General features: G+C 35.0%; 1 protein-coding gene across 1 annotated transcript in view; it reads right to left on the minus strand.

Annotated features, from left to right (window-relative positions):
• Positions 1-16081, minus strand: part of CSMD1 (CUB and Sushi multiple domains 1) — a 510216-nt gene that overhangs the window by 156075 nt on the left and 338060 nt on the right. The window contains exons 20-22 of the mRNA XM_039322597.1: positions 15533-15724; positions 3896-4022; positions 2228-2430 (exon numbers count right to left, since the gene is read on the minus strand). Coding sequence (XP_039178531.1) covers positions 2228-2430; positions 3896-4022; positions 15533-15724 — 522 coding nt within the window. The remainder of the gene's footprint in view (positions 1-2227; positions 2431-3895; positions 4023-15532; positions 15725-16081) is intronic.

The following is a 16081-nucleotide window of genomic DNA, read 5'->3' on the forward strand; positions in this document are numbered from 1 at the left end:
AAGTACTTGCCTCTCTGTCCTTGTGGTCTGTTGGCTGCTTAGTGTGCTGATGATTTAAATATTACTTGGCTAGACATTTTATGGCTATTTCATATTCTGATTCATTGTTCAAGATATCGCTGTATTAATTCTATTTTTGTATGTACCAATCTCACCTGCAAAACTATAGTTTTAGAGTGTTGAGACCTATTCCGTGCATTTCATGGTCTATGTTTATTAATGCCTATCAGATGGGAACAAATGACAATTTTGTAATAAAAGTCATTCAATACCTACTTAAAAAAGGTAGAACATCATGCAGAGCATGGCTTCTAGAATTCTTTCCAACATCTTTCCTGGCAACAGCAACAGGAATATATTTTAAATGATGACTTGACTGTTTTTTCGAATGCTTGGTTCACTGGTTACAACATCTCAGGGTCACATGACTGCAATTTGCAATTTTTTTGCTGGTTTCCAGTATTTTGTGCTGTTTCTGGCAAAATGCCAACCATTTGAGAGAATGGCTTTGCACTTGCAACCATGTGATTCACTTAACAACTTTCATAAAAAGGTTAGGATATTGGGTCTAATTATGTGGGTGCCTCAATGTATGCTGAAATTGCAGTCCCAATTGCAGTCATAAACTATGGATCTTTTGGTTCAGAAAGTGTTGGTGGGAGAAGAGAGTGGAAGGTGCAAATCAGCAAAATAAAAGTCTGTCAATTAACTTGCAACAAATTAACAATAGGAGCTTGAATATTTTAAGACCAGAAATCTTCTGTGGCTAATGGAAATTTAATACATACCTATACCTAGCAACATTTCCATGCTTTGATAGGTGATGTTTAGCCAGTACCTCAGTTTCTAATAAGATTTCTAATAACTAGCTTAAATACATTTAACCCTGCAGAGTAAAGGTCAGGGATGCATGCTGAACTCCATTTTATATCCTTTTAGACATGATTAAATAGTAATTAAGTTTTAATGAAAAGTGTTAGGCTGATAACAATTAACATAATCACACCAGTCAGTTCATGTCCTCATAGTGTTTTACATGCTGTGCTGCGCAGACAAGACAATGGCTCTTTGATGGGGTCCAAACATTTTGTGATTAGAAGACATTTGCATTTCTCTAGTAAATTTTCTCTGTTTGTGTATTTAATAGCAGACAACAAAGCATATCAAAACAACTTGTGTATATGCAAATAGATAACATAAATATGTCATCATAGAAGACATCAATCTCAGTGTGTATGTGTGTGAGTGTGTGTGTTTTTGAGTATAATCTAGTTTGTAGACTTCCTCTCTCCATCAGAAAACAGAACATGGAACAGATATGTAGTCCAACAGATTAATTTTAAATGTTTTATTTACTTTTTATTTATTTGTATCCCACCCTTATTATTTTTAAAAAATAATTTAAGGGGGTGAACATATCCAACACACCTTGGGCTGAGAGAGAAAGGCTGGCCCAAGGTCACCCAATCAGTTTTCATGGCTAAGGGAGGACTAGAATTCATGGTATCTTAGTTTCTAGGCTAACAACTTAAGTACTAGACTAAATTGGCTCTCAATTCCTTATGAAAATTCCTTGTAAAGATATTTTTTTAAAAAATCCCCCAAACAAAAACAGCAGTAGCTTATTTTCAAGGAAGATAGGTGGGCTGATACACAGCTGTGAGACCATAATTATTTTTCAGCCCTGAGCCATGTGCTTAATAATTGCTGCTTTGCCCTAACACTCCACCTTCCTCATTAACCCATCCAACTTTACATAGGCCCCTGCTAAGAAATCTACAGCAAAACAAAGGAGGAAATCCAATCAGAAGACTAATGGCAGCATCCCAGAAGTCTGAAATCAACACCACCTACGTTCTGTTTCTAATAATTAATTAAACAATGCCTTGTTGCTAAATATTAAAGGCAGGGTTTGGGTTACTGAATTCAATAAGAATGACAAGAAAAAGAACAAGAACAACAAATCATCTCATATTTGCATAGTGATCTTGCTTTATTCTATCTGCATAACAACAAGGTGTGAGATAGAGGTGGGGTTGAGAGAGAATTGCTGGACCAAAGTCATCTAGTAGGTTTTTGTGGATAAAGGACTTAAACACAGGCTGTCTGTTAAACACTACACGACACCGACTTTGCCCATGAAGAGACTCTGGAACATTATCACTACAAACTCTATTTTCACAAAAAGCAACAAAGAAGTATGTAAGGATAATACAAGTTCACGTACTTGAAAACTGGATAGAAAAGCCAGATTTGCTGATAAAGAAGTCACTGTCAAATTGTAAGGTCAGTGAATTGAAAGTGCTGTAAATGTCTTCAGGAAGAGCTGAACCACTCCACTCTTTCAGCAAAATGTTGCTTTCAATGGGACCATCCCAGACTTTGAGGATGTCATGACCCACCTCAGTATCAAAAACAATAAAATGCAGACTGGAAATGAAAAGGAACATGCAATATAAATTAGCCTAATAATCACAGATTGGGTTATTTGCTAAGATCTACTCTGGCGGTCTTAGAATTACTTCTTTTAGGCATCATATAATACTACGGTTAAATACGTAATCTGTTATATGTCAGAATGTGGACATTGGAACATGATGTTGATATCCATAAACCTGCAACAAATCAGGACACAGACTACCTTAATGAAAAAAAAGTCCACCACATCCATACTGCATAATTCACTGTTAAAAAGTGATTATATATATATTTTTAAAAGACATCTGCTGTAAAATTTCCAGGGGGTTATGCTTTTATTGAAATACTCACAATTGCTGGTCGTACAGTAGTAACATTTTAGAATTAAAGATACAAATTAAACATAATATAATTAAATAAACTAAATAAATATTTCACACCATACTAACTAAACTTTAACAACTTATTAACTTTCTAGTAATTTCCAGTTTGTATCTTTTCTGTTCATTTCTCAGAAATTACATCCAAAATGCTTTCTGTGCTTTTCTGTCTCTTCTTCAGCTGAAATATGCTGTGGAAATGTACTTTGCTGTGGAAATGTACTTTATAATGATTGTAATGTCTTTGATAATTTTGAATATTGGAATCCCAGGTATGGACATTGAAAGTCAATAAGATAAAAACAAGCTAAGTTTTCATTAACAACCTATTAACATCATCAGAGCATGTCGTTTAGCCCTTTGCTCTGATGATGTTAACAGGTTGTTAACGAAAGCTTAGCAATTAAAAAAAAGCCTTTTGCCTTACATCCCGGAATTCGTTGTTTTTATCTTATTGACTTTAAACGATTGTAATGTATTGCATAAGTAACCATAACAGGATTATTATGTTGGTCAGCTCTAATACTGCTTTTTACTTCTAGTGATGGCATTAAAATTAGATTCAGCATTCATGTATCCCCTCCTCTCTTTTCTTCCTTTGTAGTTTAAAATCAAAGCAAAAAGAAAGATCAGACTCTGGAAGAATATAATTGCTTAAGTATATAGCTTAATCTTATGAATTTCTTTATTGATACAATGATTTGAACCACGATCCTAAATTAATTTACTGAATCTGAATTCCATAACTTATTATTTATTTAGATTTTGTATTATCTTTTGAATACTGCCTCAAGGTCCCTCTGTCTTGCTCCCTCATCCTGTTTCTCCCAAAAACAATAACCATACAAGATGGGTTCGTCTAAGGAGAATGCGATTGATCCACATGTCAGCTCATCTCATTCAGCTCCATAACCAGGATACCACATTGGTTCTATCTAGAACTGTTTACGTCAATTATCTTCCCTTAGGTTCATTAGGATTCACCATTATCAGTCCATGATTTAGGAAATGTACATTAATCACTTATTTTGCTCTATCCATAAATCTACATAATAATTAATTGTTAATATGTTTTAATTTTTTGAAAAAATGCATACCTAATTGTTCTCCCAAGATCTGCTTCTATAATCCAAGTGCAGTGCAGATTGTTGTCATATGGAGCTGGATAACCTGGAGAAAGGATACGACCAGAAGTAGCAGCATGAATTCGTCCACCACATTCGGCTGAAAATAAAGGAAATAACACTTTTTTTTTAAAGGAACAGGTTCAGATTTTATCTTGTAAAGTATTTGAAACTGTAATTATGTATCATAGTTGATTTAACAGTCTCCATATCTCCTCCCATAACCCTGTGACTGTGAAAAGAGAATATGTGTAAAACATAAAAGACTGTCTCAGTGTGAACTTGACTCTTATTTGTTCTGAAAAGCATTCTGTCCTTGTCTTCTTTAAGGATGTTTTGTGAACTTCACAGCCTAGCTCAGTGATGGCGAACCTTTTAGGGACCGAGTGTCCAAACTGCAACCCAAAACCCACTTATGCATCGCCGGGTGCCAGGTGGGTGTGGCCCATTGGGTGTGGCTGCGGTGGTAACGGCAGACTAGGTGGGACTAAAAATTTGAATCAATCAATTCCAACTTTGCAAGATCTTTTTTTTTCCCGCTAGAAGTTGAAATTGACTGATTGATTGAACCTTTTTTTTTTGCACACAGCGGCGGAGGCCTAAAGCAAAAAGGTTTTATAAAACCCAGCTGAAGGCGTAGGACTGGGGTGATGGCGCACGTGCCCACAGAGAGGGCTCTGAGTGCCGCCTCTGGCACCTGTGCCATAGGTTCGCCACCACTGGCCTAGCTAATAGTCCTGGAATTGCCCTGTGGTTCCCTCATCCAAGTATTAGACAAGTCTGATCTGGCTTAGCTTCCAAGTTCTGGCAAGTTCCTCTAGATGCTGAATTCACTGCAAAATTCAACCTATTATGAAATTACATGACAAGATTTTCATAGAAGGAAGGAATTTGCCACTTTCTGCTAAACTAATAATACAAGCTCTTCCTGTAAGGAAGCAATAATACAAGAACTTGCTGTAAGGAAGAAATTTTTTAATCATAAAAGGTGTCACAAGGACGTTTGCAAAGTTCTATCTACTTGCCACTTTTGATTCTTACAGCACTAACAGTAATTTCTGTTTTCTTCTCGTTACACTCTAAACTCTCAAGCTTGTCAAATCACCAACTTAGAAAGAAAATTTGTTGTGGTTTTCTGGGATTTTTGGAATAGAACAGATTAGTATTTGAATGGAAGACCCGGAAGAAATATCAGAACTATAGACTAGATGAGAAATTCAACAGTAATAACAACAAATCAAAACTTCTCAGAAAAAGGCAATAGCAAAAGAATTCCATATTGTTGCCAATAAAACTAATTGGCACATTCAGCATATTACCCTAAGAAAAGATCTTGATGAAGAACACCTTTTTTTTTTTTTACTCTCAAAGGATTATTACTTGACATGTGGATTTGGTAACTGAAGTCATTCTGACACTATTGCTCATTGTGGGACTAGAAACTCTGGAGTGCAAGAGGAAGCTCCTGGAATTTCTTGATATGGTGAAAATAGAAAATATAAACTAAGGGCAATCCATAACATCCAAGTTAAGTACAGGTAGAACTCTGCAGATATGAAGAAACTAACTCACACAGGAGAACAAACTTCTAAATCAAACACAATACATGGCAAATGAAAATTCAAACTTATGAAAGCCAGATATACTGCAGGTAGCCCTCAGTTAACAATGTTAATTAGGACCACTAAGCAAAGAAGTTTTAAAATACATCATGTGACTGCATTGCTTAGTTATGGCAACCCTAGCAGTTCCCATTGCCATCATTAAGCAAGTTTATTGGGCAATTAAGTCAGGATCTCCTCCCAACTTTTTGCTGGCTTCCAACACGCAAACATTCAGTGGGGAAATCAGAAGTAAGTTGCATGTGTCAAACAACTTGTGAGCAGGCTGGCAGGCAGGCATGTGGCTGTTACAGAATGAAAGAGGATGAGCAAGAGCATATGAATGTTTAGCATGGTGCGAGAAAAGGAGGCTTGGTGTGGTATTTGTTGAGCAGGGGGGCATACAAGAGTGTGTGATGTCCTGGTGTGGTGTGGCATGAGTGCAGCAAGTCTTGGGTGGCAACTGTGGGGCAAGGGAGGGAGCACAAAGGTGTGTAATGGGCTGGTATGGCATGGCAAAAGTAGAACTAGGCTTGAGGTAGCTGCTACCAGGTGTAGGAGATTGAGCTATTTGTGACTTTTCCTGCTGGCTTGCCCTTTGATTTGTGGGAGCCTTCAGTGAAGGTCACAAATGGCAATCATTTGACCATGAGACACTGCAACCCTCGTAAGTGCAAGCTAGTTGCCAAGTACCCAGATCTCAATGCACAGATGCTGGGATGGCTGGAACTTTGAGGACCAGCTGTATGTACCATTCATTCAGCTATGTCATAACTTCAAATGGTTGTTTAAGAAGTGGTTGTTAACTGAGAACTACCTGTAATGAGATTCACTAAGGTTAGAAGCATTCCTCTAGCAATCCCTCTGGTTCTAATGTTAGTAATTTGGTTTTATATTGTCCAGGGAATGGCTCCTCCTATATTACTTCTCAAGTTTCTAAATTTCTTTTAAGAGCTGTAACTATTAGAGGAGAACGTTGTAATTCCCTTTAGCCAAGGCTTCTGGTGTTAATTGTTTGTGATTATATTTTTCTTGTGTTTTCGTTTGTTGCACTTGCATTTTGGTCTGTGACCGCAAAATAAAAATTGTGTATTATGCATTCCTCTAGTTATTGAACAAACTTTCTCAAATAGATCTAGATGCAATGATGTGATAGAAGATGGAAAAGTGCTATCAGACAGGACACTTTTAAGTGCAGATTGTTGAACAAAACATAAATTATGATGTCAAATAAACTAGTTAAAATCAGAATATGAAATATAGTATATATTCTGGAAAGATTGGATCTAGATATATAATCAAAAGATAAAATCAAAATAAGAAACAGATGCATTGTATTTAACTTAAGCAAAAGAGACTTTGGAATCTCTACAGTTTCAAACCTGAAAGATCAAAGTGATTTCAAAACAAACTATTATGAAAGCCAAAGCAAAATGTTAGATAAAAGCCTTGGGCAACAACAAAAGCATAGAATAATTGAATGCAATCTTTCATAATAAAGCAGAAAAGGTTTACAAAAGGTATCTCAATCAAGAATATCACAAATACTATATAGGAAAATAATAAGAAAAAAAGGGTAAGAGTTGTTTTAAAGATAAAGAAGAGTTGTGATATTTAACATAACCACAGAAAAAATGCAACAAAGATAAGTTGTCCAGAAGACAGGCTTAAGATACAGAAGGATCTGGACAGACTTGAACACTGGGCACTAACTAACAAAATGAAATTCAATGGTGAAAAAAGCAAGGTTCTACATTTAGGCAAGAAAAACCAACTGCACAAGTACAGTATAGGTGGCACCATGCTCAATAGTAGTAACTGTGAGAGGGACCTCGGAGTCCTAGTAGACAATCACTTAAATACGAGCCAGCAGTGTGCTGCAGCTGCCAAAAAGGCCAACACAGTGCTAGGCTGCATTAACAGAGGGATAGAATCAAGATCACGTGAAGTATTAATACCACTCTTCAATGCCTTGGTACGGCCACACTTGGAATACTGCATCCAGTTTTGGTCACCACGATGTAAAAAAGATGTTGAGACTCTAGAAAGAGTACAGAGAAGAGCAACAAAGATGATTAGGGGACTGGAGGCTAAAACATATAAGGAACGGTTGCTAGAATTGGGTATGTCTAGTTTAACGAAGAGAAGGACAAGGGGGGACATGATAGCAGTATTCCAATATCTCAGGGGCTGCCATAAAGAAGAGGGAATTAAGCTATTTTCCAAAGCACCTGAAGGCAGGACAAGAAGCAACGGGTGGAAACTAATCAAGGAGAGAAGCAACCTAGAACTAAGGAGAAACTTCCTGACAGTGAGAACAATTAATCAGTGGAACAGCTTGCCTCCAGAAGCAGTAAATGCTCCAACACTGGAAGTTTTTAAGAAGAGACTGGACAGCCATTTGTCCGAAATGGTGTAGGGTTTCCTGCCCGAGCAGGGGGTTGGACTAGATGACCTCCAAGGTCCCTTCCAACTTTACTACTATTATTATTATTATTATAAGTTAAAGGAAGACAGATAGTCTACAGTGGAAACTTTTACAAAAAATATCATAGAATAGATGTCCTGTTGAGATTCTAGAAAGAGTACAGAGAAGAGCAACAAAGACGATCAGGGGACTGGAGACTAAAACATATAAGGAACGGTTGCTGGAATTGGGTATGTCTAGTCTAATGAAGAGAAGGACGAGGGGGGACATGATAGCAATGTTCCAATATCTCAAGGGCTGCCACAAAGAAGAGGGAGTCAAGCTACTCTTCAAAGTGCCTGAAGGAGGGACAAGAAGCAACGGATGGAAACTAACCAAAGAGAGAAGCAACCTAGAACTAAGGAGAAATTTTCTGACAGTTAGAACAATTAATCAATGGAATAACCCTGCCTCCAGAAGCTGTGAATGCTCCAGCACTGGAAGTTTTTAAGAAGAGACTGGACATCCATTTGTCTGAAATGGTATAGGGTTTCCTGCCTGAGCAGAGGGTTAGACTAGATGACCTCCAGGTCCCTCGCAACTTTATTATTATTATTATTATTATTATTATTATTATTATTATTATTGTTGTTGTTGTTGTTGTTGTTGTTGTTGTTGTTGTTATTATATCAATTCTGTGATCATTAAGAGTTGAAACCATCTTAATGGCACATAATTAATTGACTATACAATAAAAGATACATTTGTGGAAATAAAATATTTTGAGGAACTCATTCCACAGGGGAGTGAGGTACGAAGGTACAACAACCAATAGGTGAGAAAGAACTTGCTACAGGTGAAATACCCATGAAACTATTTAAAACTATATAAGAGATGGCAAAATGCTAACAACTATGTCAAGAAATATGCCTAAAATATGTGAATATTAGAAAGGACTGGTACTGTATGTCTATGGAGATTCTCAGTCATCTGAAGAAGAGCTAAAGAAGCTTCTTGGATGAGAAGTGAAACGTCTTCAAAGAAAAACAAGAAAGTCCAGTTGCCTCTTGAAAAAGCACCTTTGGAATGGAAATTCTCTTGCAGTATCTAATTCCTCAGAAAAAAATCCCAGAATTTTGCTTAAGCTCAAACAAAGAAGAATAGAGCCATGAATAGGCAAGTTCAGAAAAGGAAGGATATCATAAAACTAAATAATACGTATTGATCAAGATAAAAATAATAGCATAGCAAAGCATGCTTTTTTTCCTTCCATTTAATCATTTCCATTTCTTTAAGACTGCCTGGCCAAATCTCTGCAGTTTTCTTCACAAGATTTTTCAGAATTGGTTTGTCATTGTTTCCTTCCTAAGGCTGAGAGAAAGCGACTGGCCCAAGGTCATCCAGCTGGCTTCCTGCCTAATAATTTCTCAGTTTTTAATCTGAAGCCTTGATCATTACATCAAACTGGCTTTCAATATGAGGTTTACCTTTGCTTAATTTACAAAAGTAAGCCATTCTATTGTGTAGATTACCCTAGAATATGGAATGTATTAATAATCATGCCTATATATCTCATAATTCTTCTGAAGAATGTTTACAATAAACAATTTGGAATAGTGTTTCCCAGTAGGAAAAGGATAAGTATTTGAATTTTCTCTAAATCTGTTTAATTATTTATTAAAAAAAATCTGGTTAGTAAAAACCAACAAGGTAAAAGTAATAATAGACATAAACTATAGCTCTTGGCAAAAAATGAGGATCCTATTATTTTGAATTGAATACTAAAATTGGATAGATTAATCCTAAAGAAGAAAATAATAATGATCTTCAACAGCCTTATGAATGGTAAGATTATTTCCATGACAATAAAGATTAGAATAGTTTTTTTTTTTTTTTTTAATTTTTATTCATTAATACAATTAAAACAACAATGGACAAACATGACATTCCAGAGTGAATTTTTCTATCAGTTCCTATCATAGTACAAAAATTTTATAATTTTATAATTTTTTGTTCTTAACCTCTATATAAACCTCATCTTTTATACAATACAATTATATATACAATTATATGTACAGTTATGTATATCTTTTAGTTCTACCATTAGTTTGAAGTCCGAGCAGTTCTTAATTCATACCAGCGGTAAAATTTGCCCCAGATTTCGAAGTATTCGTGTTCCGTTTTGTCTTTCATAATCATTGTAAGCCTGTCCATCTCAGCACATATTAAAATTTTATGCAGGATCTCTTCTTCCGTTGGGGTTTCCTTGTTCCTCCAATTTTGAGCAAAAACCAGCCTGGAGGCCGTTAAAATGTGTAGCATTAAATAAAATACGCCTTTGTCATGTTTTTGCGTAGTTAAACCTAATAGAAAGAGTTCTGGTTTTGGTTCTACCGCTTGCTCTAATATTTCTTCCAACCAAATTTTAATCCTGTTCCAAAAATCACGAGCTCGCGTGCATTCCCACCACATATGATAGTAAGTTCCACTTTTCAAATTGCATTTCCAACATTTAGGGGAGACATTGGTATACATTTTAGACAATCTTGTGGGTGGGAGATGCCATCTATAAAACATTTTGTAAAGGTTCTCTTTGTAAGAGGTGGCCAAAGTAAGCTATTAGAATAGTTTTTCATGATAATGTATGGGTGGGAAGGGTTGATACTGAAAAAGAATGAGAAGAGATAAATGCCTTCAAATATGGATTTGGAGTTAAGTTGTTAAGAGTACCATAGACTGCAAGAAGCACTGGTAATTCATCTTGGATCGAATAAAGATTCACTGCTCCCTTGAGGCAATAATCAGACAGCAGAAACTCACACACTTTAGATCTGTGATGAGAATGAATAATGAATTAGAAAAAATTGACTATGCTTGGCAAGATTGAGGAAAAGAGATGTAAGGGAAGGCAATTGATAAATGAGATGGATGGGATCAAACAAATTACAGGACTGTCCTTGGAAGAGCTACAAGTTGTTAATGGAGACAAGACAAAATGGTGAGAAATTGTCCATATAGTTACCAGGATAACTCTGACTTGATAGCACCTAATCAACTTAAACTTTCTCACTAAACTTCACTTGCAGACCCCTTTTTACTCTTCCTATTTGCTAGTCATGTTTATTTAGAAATAATTATATTTTAGGAGCATGTGCATAAAAATACTGCTTTAAAAATGTAGTTATAGATTTCAGTCAAATTAATGCCTTTAAAAACAATTAACAATGACTACAAAATAAAGCCTGGGGTCTTCCTTAATCCAGAGTTGATATTGAATAGCCACTTAATAACAGTGGCAAGGAAAGCTTTTAATCAGATTTGGCTAATTAGTTAGTTACATTCCTATCTGGAAGAAAGGAATCTGGATTTGGGGAAATATACCTTGGCAACCTCATTCTAAAAAAAAAAAATGTAATTGGTCCAAAATGCTGCAGCATGATTGGCAAGTTGCACCTTATCATTATGCTGTGATACCTATAATGATAGCCAATTGTTTTCCAAGCCCAATTCAAGGTACTCCAGATACTCAATTTGATATATACAGTCTGCATCTAAAATGGGACTCCTTCTGTAGATCCTGTCATGAATCTATCAAACATGAAATTGATTCTGGATAAGGTCCTTATTGTAAAATAAATTGTTATTAGAACTGATACTGGCCCTCTCCTTATTAGTTTAAGACACGGTTTAAAATTTACATTTCTAATGTAATCTGACTAGACACTGACTACACATGTATTTTTTTCTCCAGTTCTCTGCCTCATCTCCTCTCATCTCCAGGCCAGCTGCTTCTATGTACAAGAATGAAGGGGGAGAGGGAGAGGGAGAGGGAGAGGGAGAGGGAGAGGGAGAGAGAGAGAGAGAGAGAGAGAAAGAGCATATCTCTTGTACCATTGGAGCTTGGTTTTCTTGCAGTTATTTTACTACCCAACTAGGTAACATCTTCAGTGCTAGAAAGGAATGGATTTGGCCCTCTAGCAATGAAGAAATTATTTAGTCAGGTAATGAAACATCTGCAAGCAAAGAACCAAACTCAGAGAGCACCAAGGACTTTATACTTCAACCCTGAGCTATATACTTCTATGTGTGGGTTTATGTGGGTATTTGTGTGTGTGTGTGAGAGACAGAGAAAACAAAAGAGAGAGAGAAAGAAAGAGAGAAAATTAGTGAAGTTGTTCCCACTGTAACATCTACAGCTGGAAGATACTCCTTAATAGCTCAGCTTGTTTTTGTCCTTTTTTTTATGGACAGGTATGCACATTTTGAAGCAGCATTATTTTAAAGCCACTATCATTTTCATTTTTTGAGAATGCATATGATATCAAAGCCATATTTTAAATAAAAAGAAGTCAGAATTTTACATTTTGCTTCTATGCCAGCTTTTCATTTTTTCCAGTTTTTCAATTATAAGAATTAACTTAAAAAGAAATGAAGTCCAATGGAGCAGAGAACTTGGAAAGCATCAAGGGAACTGATTGGAGGCAGACTGGTGAACCACAGGCATTAAGTTATAAATTCCTGCAAATAAAGCAGCAAATGTGAAAACTCCATTTGTATTCCCACAAAAGGTAACCTGATTTATTTCTGAAAAATATGATGGACTTCAAATGAACTCAAAAATAATAGTTTCTTTCTTAATAGATCTGGAATCTTATAGAAATAGGAAACAATATTTTATTGTTTTTGCTTTTTTTAAATGGTCTTCTATATTCAGCTATATACTCAGTCTACAAACAATGGTAAAATAGTTTTGATATTGCATATATCAAAACTATATTTATTTTCTTCTTGTACTACTTGTTCTTACTGTAATGAGAATATTTTCTGCTAATATGCAAATGATATACATATAAATAAAATGGCATTGTTAAAGAATAAATTTATGATTCTTTGCAAAAAAAAAAACCAAAACCCTGCATAGGACTAAAGGGAATCTGACAATCCAGAAGAACCCCATTTGTTCCGAAGAGCACTATTTTCATGCTGTGCTAACAAGTAACGTAAAACAAAAATACTATACATTAGAATTAAACCTAATAAGTAATCAGACCATCTTCTCCATGACATAATATTTACACTTATGAGAAAATGTCAGATCCAACATAAGCTGCTCCACTTGCAGAATCATATAATAGATAGTTTGGAAGGGAAGTTACAAATCATCAAATCTAACTCCCTATTCCATGCAGCAAACCATGACTACACAATTCAGTCTGTCTTTAAACAGAGAAGGAATCTACGACCTTTCAAAGCAGTCTGTTCCATTAGGAAAGATTTATAGACGTTCAACCAAAATCCACTTATCTGTACTTTGAATCTATTGCCCCCCCCCCCCAATCTTCAGGAGTAACTCTAAACAATTCTACTCAATATTCTGCATCACAGTTTTTTGATACTTAAAAGACAGGAATCCCATCTTCACAGTCTTCTCTTCTCTGGGCTAAATATACCCATTACTTTCAACTGTTTATCACAGAGTTTCATCTTTGTTGATTGACGTTCCCTGGTGAACCTTAGTTTCTTTTCTGCATCAGCTTTTTTACCTTTTTTCCTGCAGATATTATGTTCTTATTGATACAATTCTCTGATGATTATATCCAACTTCTGCCTTCTTTACATATGCTTTTTAACACTTAGCTCAGTCAAAAACTCACTTTGCATTCAGTTATTTTTTAAACCGCCTCCTATTTGGTGTGTGATTGTTCTTCCAGTATCTTATCTTTGAGAAGCTCCCAAATCTCCTGTGCTCCCTTTGTCTTCAGGATTATGGCCATAAAATCTGGCCTAGGCTTAGTGAAAAATGGTTCCCTTAAAATCTAGGGCACATGTAAATTATACTCCAATTTTTTTTTCTGTAGTGATTTTGAATCCAATATGACAAAGTTATTTCTTCCCAAAGTTTCCATTGCTTTTATCTCTTTAGTCAGCTTTTCTTTATTGTTTAGAAACAGTTACAGGAGTTCTGATTCCCTTGCTTTTTTCTCAACTTTCTAGAAAATGACACAGCAAAACCACTAAGGAATTTTGGGGACCTTATCCCAATCTCCCATTTTTACTCTTCTCCCTTAAAAGTCTGACTCAGAGGGACTTAATATTCTATAGCAGACACTCAGAATAATCTTGGGGTTTTTTTCTTTTTTAATTTTAATTTATTTTTCACACTTCTTAACCATCCATCTCCCTCAGAGAGGGACTCTTAATTAAACGCTCGTGCTCAAATTCTTGAATATCAATAGAGATTTCCAGGTTTTTTTTTTTTTTCAAATATAATGCAGTTCTCCTTTATCTGACTTATTCCTTTTGAATACTCATTAGATTTCAATTCTTCATTCCACTCATAAAGTTTTCCAACCAGCATTCAGTCATGTCTATTAAATTATATATGCCCTCCTGTACTTTCTGTTTCTTTCTCAATCTCTAAGGGTTTATAGAGGTATTGAATCTTTAGATCACAACTTGAGTTATTTCTTCCTAAGTTCACATATTTAAGTTTTGATGCCTCCATTTATCAATCTCTCCTAATCTCAAACCCAATACATAAGAGGTCAGATCAAACATTTATAAGTTTGAAAACTCCCTTTTAAAGTTAGCAAAGCAACAGAGGTTAAAATTAGTCTTTATTCACTCACCTGGTTTTCTGCACACAGATTGGTAGTCATGTATTGTACTAAGCGATGCTTTAGGTTTATTAAATAAATTTTATTTTATTCAAGTCACAAATAATAATTTCTAAATATCACTGACTGGATTTATGCAAATATCAAACAACTTGTTTGGCTAACTTTTTGTAGGTCCTCAGGCACTGTTTTTGTGCCGAACTACAATGAGTTTCAAAAAATTAAAAGAAAGGAGAGACTAAAATAATTCCAATTAATGATTTTAGGACAGAGCAAATTAGGATCTTGTAGAATTCAGGATTAGAGAAAATTTTCTAAAGTGATTACCTATCTCCACCTTGTAAATGAGACCCTTATGTTTCAGTGGGATTGCCAGTAAACTTCTAAACTAAGTTTAGGGATTTGTAAAAGTCAATGTCAAATGAAAGGCATGATAAAAAAACTGATGGGTTTTGTTACACTTCTCTGATAATTTCCCATTCTGTAAGTATTATTGGAGCCATGCATTAGTACCAAGAAATGTTTTGTGTGGCTGAAAGTATTGGGTAGAAGTAGCTTGTGTTCTTTAATTTCTTCTCAATATCTAGGAATTGTTTATAAAAAACATAACCAGTTTTGATGTGTGAAATTTGAATAAAAACCTTGGATAAAAAATTGTCAGTTGAATATATATATCTTTAAATTTTACTGCATTTTACTAAAGTAAAGTACAAGCTAAAATAATATATCAGTTAAGATACATTTTCCTAAAATGAAATTCAAGCTATTAAGATAAAGTCTGAGAGAATTTCAAGAAATGGCAAAGGAGATCACTAAAACCAGCAGAATTTTTATGAAATAGTCCAACATCTCTAATTTCAATATGGATACCAAAACAAATTGAAATAATTGAGATAAATTATATGCTATTTCAAACATTAAAGAAAAACTGCAATACTGATCCATAAACAAAAGTTGAATTTATATTGTGAATTTTTGTTATTACCTATGCAAGTAGGTAAGGGCTTGTCCCAAACTCTTCGATCGCCACTTAAGCAAGTAATAATATTACTACCATGCATCGTGTAGCCTGGATTACAACTGTATAAAACCACTGTTTCTGTATAATGTCCTTCATCACGGATTCTGTAGCCATAGTTTGGGGTTCCAGGATCTTCACATTTCACTAAATCAAAGCCTGTCAAGGGGAAAAAAAACAATAGATATTCTCTTTACATATTGAGTTTATACATTTGCTCAATTTTGTTTGCTACAAACTAATCAGGTTTTCTAATATATTTAGGTAATTATGAAGCTACTTTTTTTTAAAAAAAAGGAGCCAGGTAATATCAACATTTTTAGTCAGGAATGGAACTATATTCTAGTTTCTATTATGATGTAATTATTTTTATACTTGCTCTTTTTTTAATAGTAGCACAACTAAATACCAAAAACCTTAAAATGAAAATATTGATGTACAGTTTGTGTTTCTCCTCAACTTGATGGTTAAAATTTGCTTTCAAACTATTATAAAAAGAGAAGAAAACATCAAAAT

Source organism: Crotalus tigris, unplaced genomic scaffold (assembly GCF_016545835.1).
Source record: "Crotalus tigris isolate CLP2741 ecotype Arizona unplaced genomic scaffold, ASM1654583v1 scf7180000024117.2648584, whole genome shotgun sequence".
NCBI classification, from domain to species: Eukaryota; Metazoa; Chordata; class Lepidosauria; order Squamata; family Viperidae; genus Crotalus; species Crotalus tigris.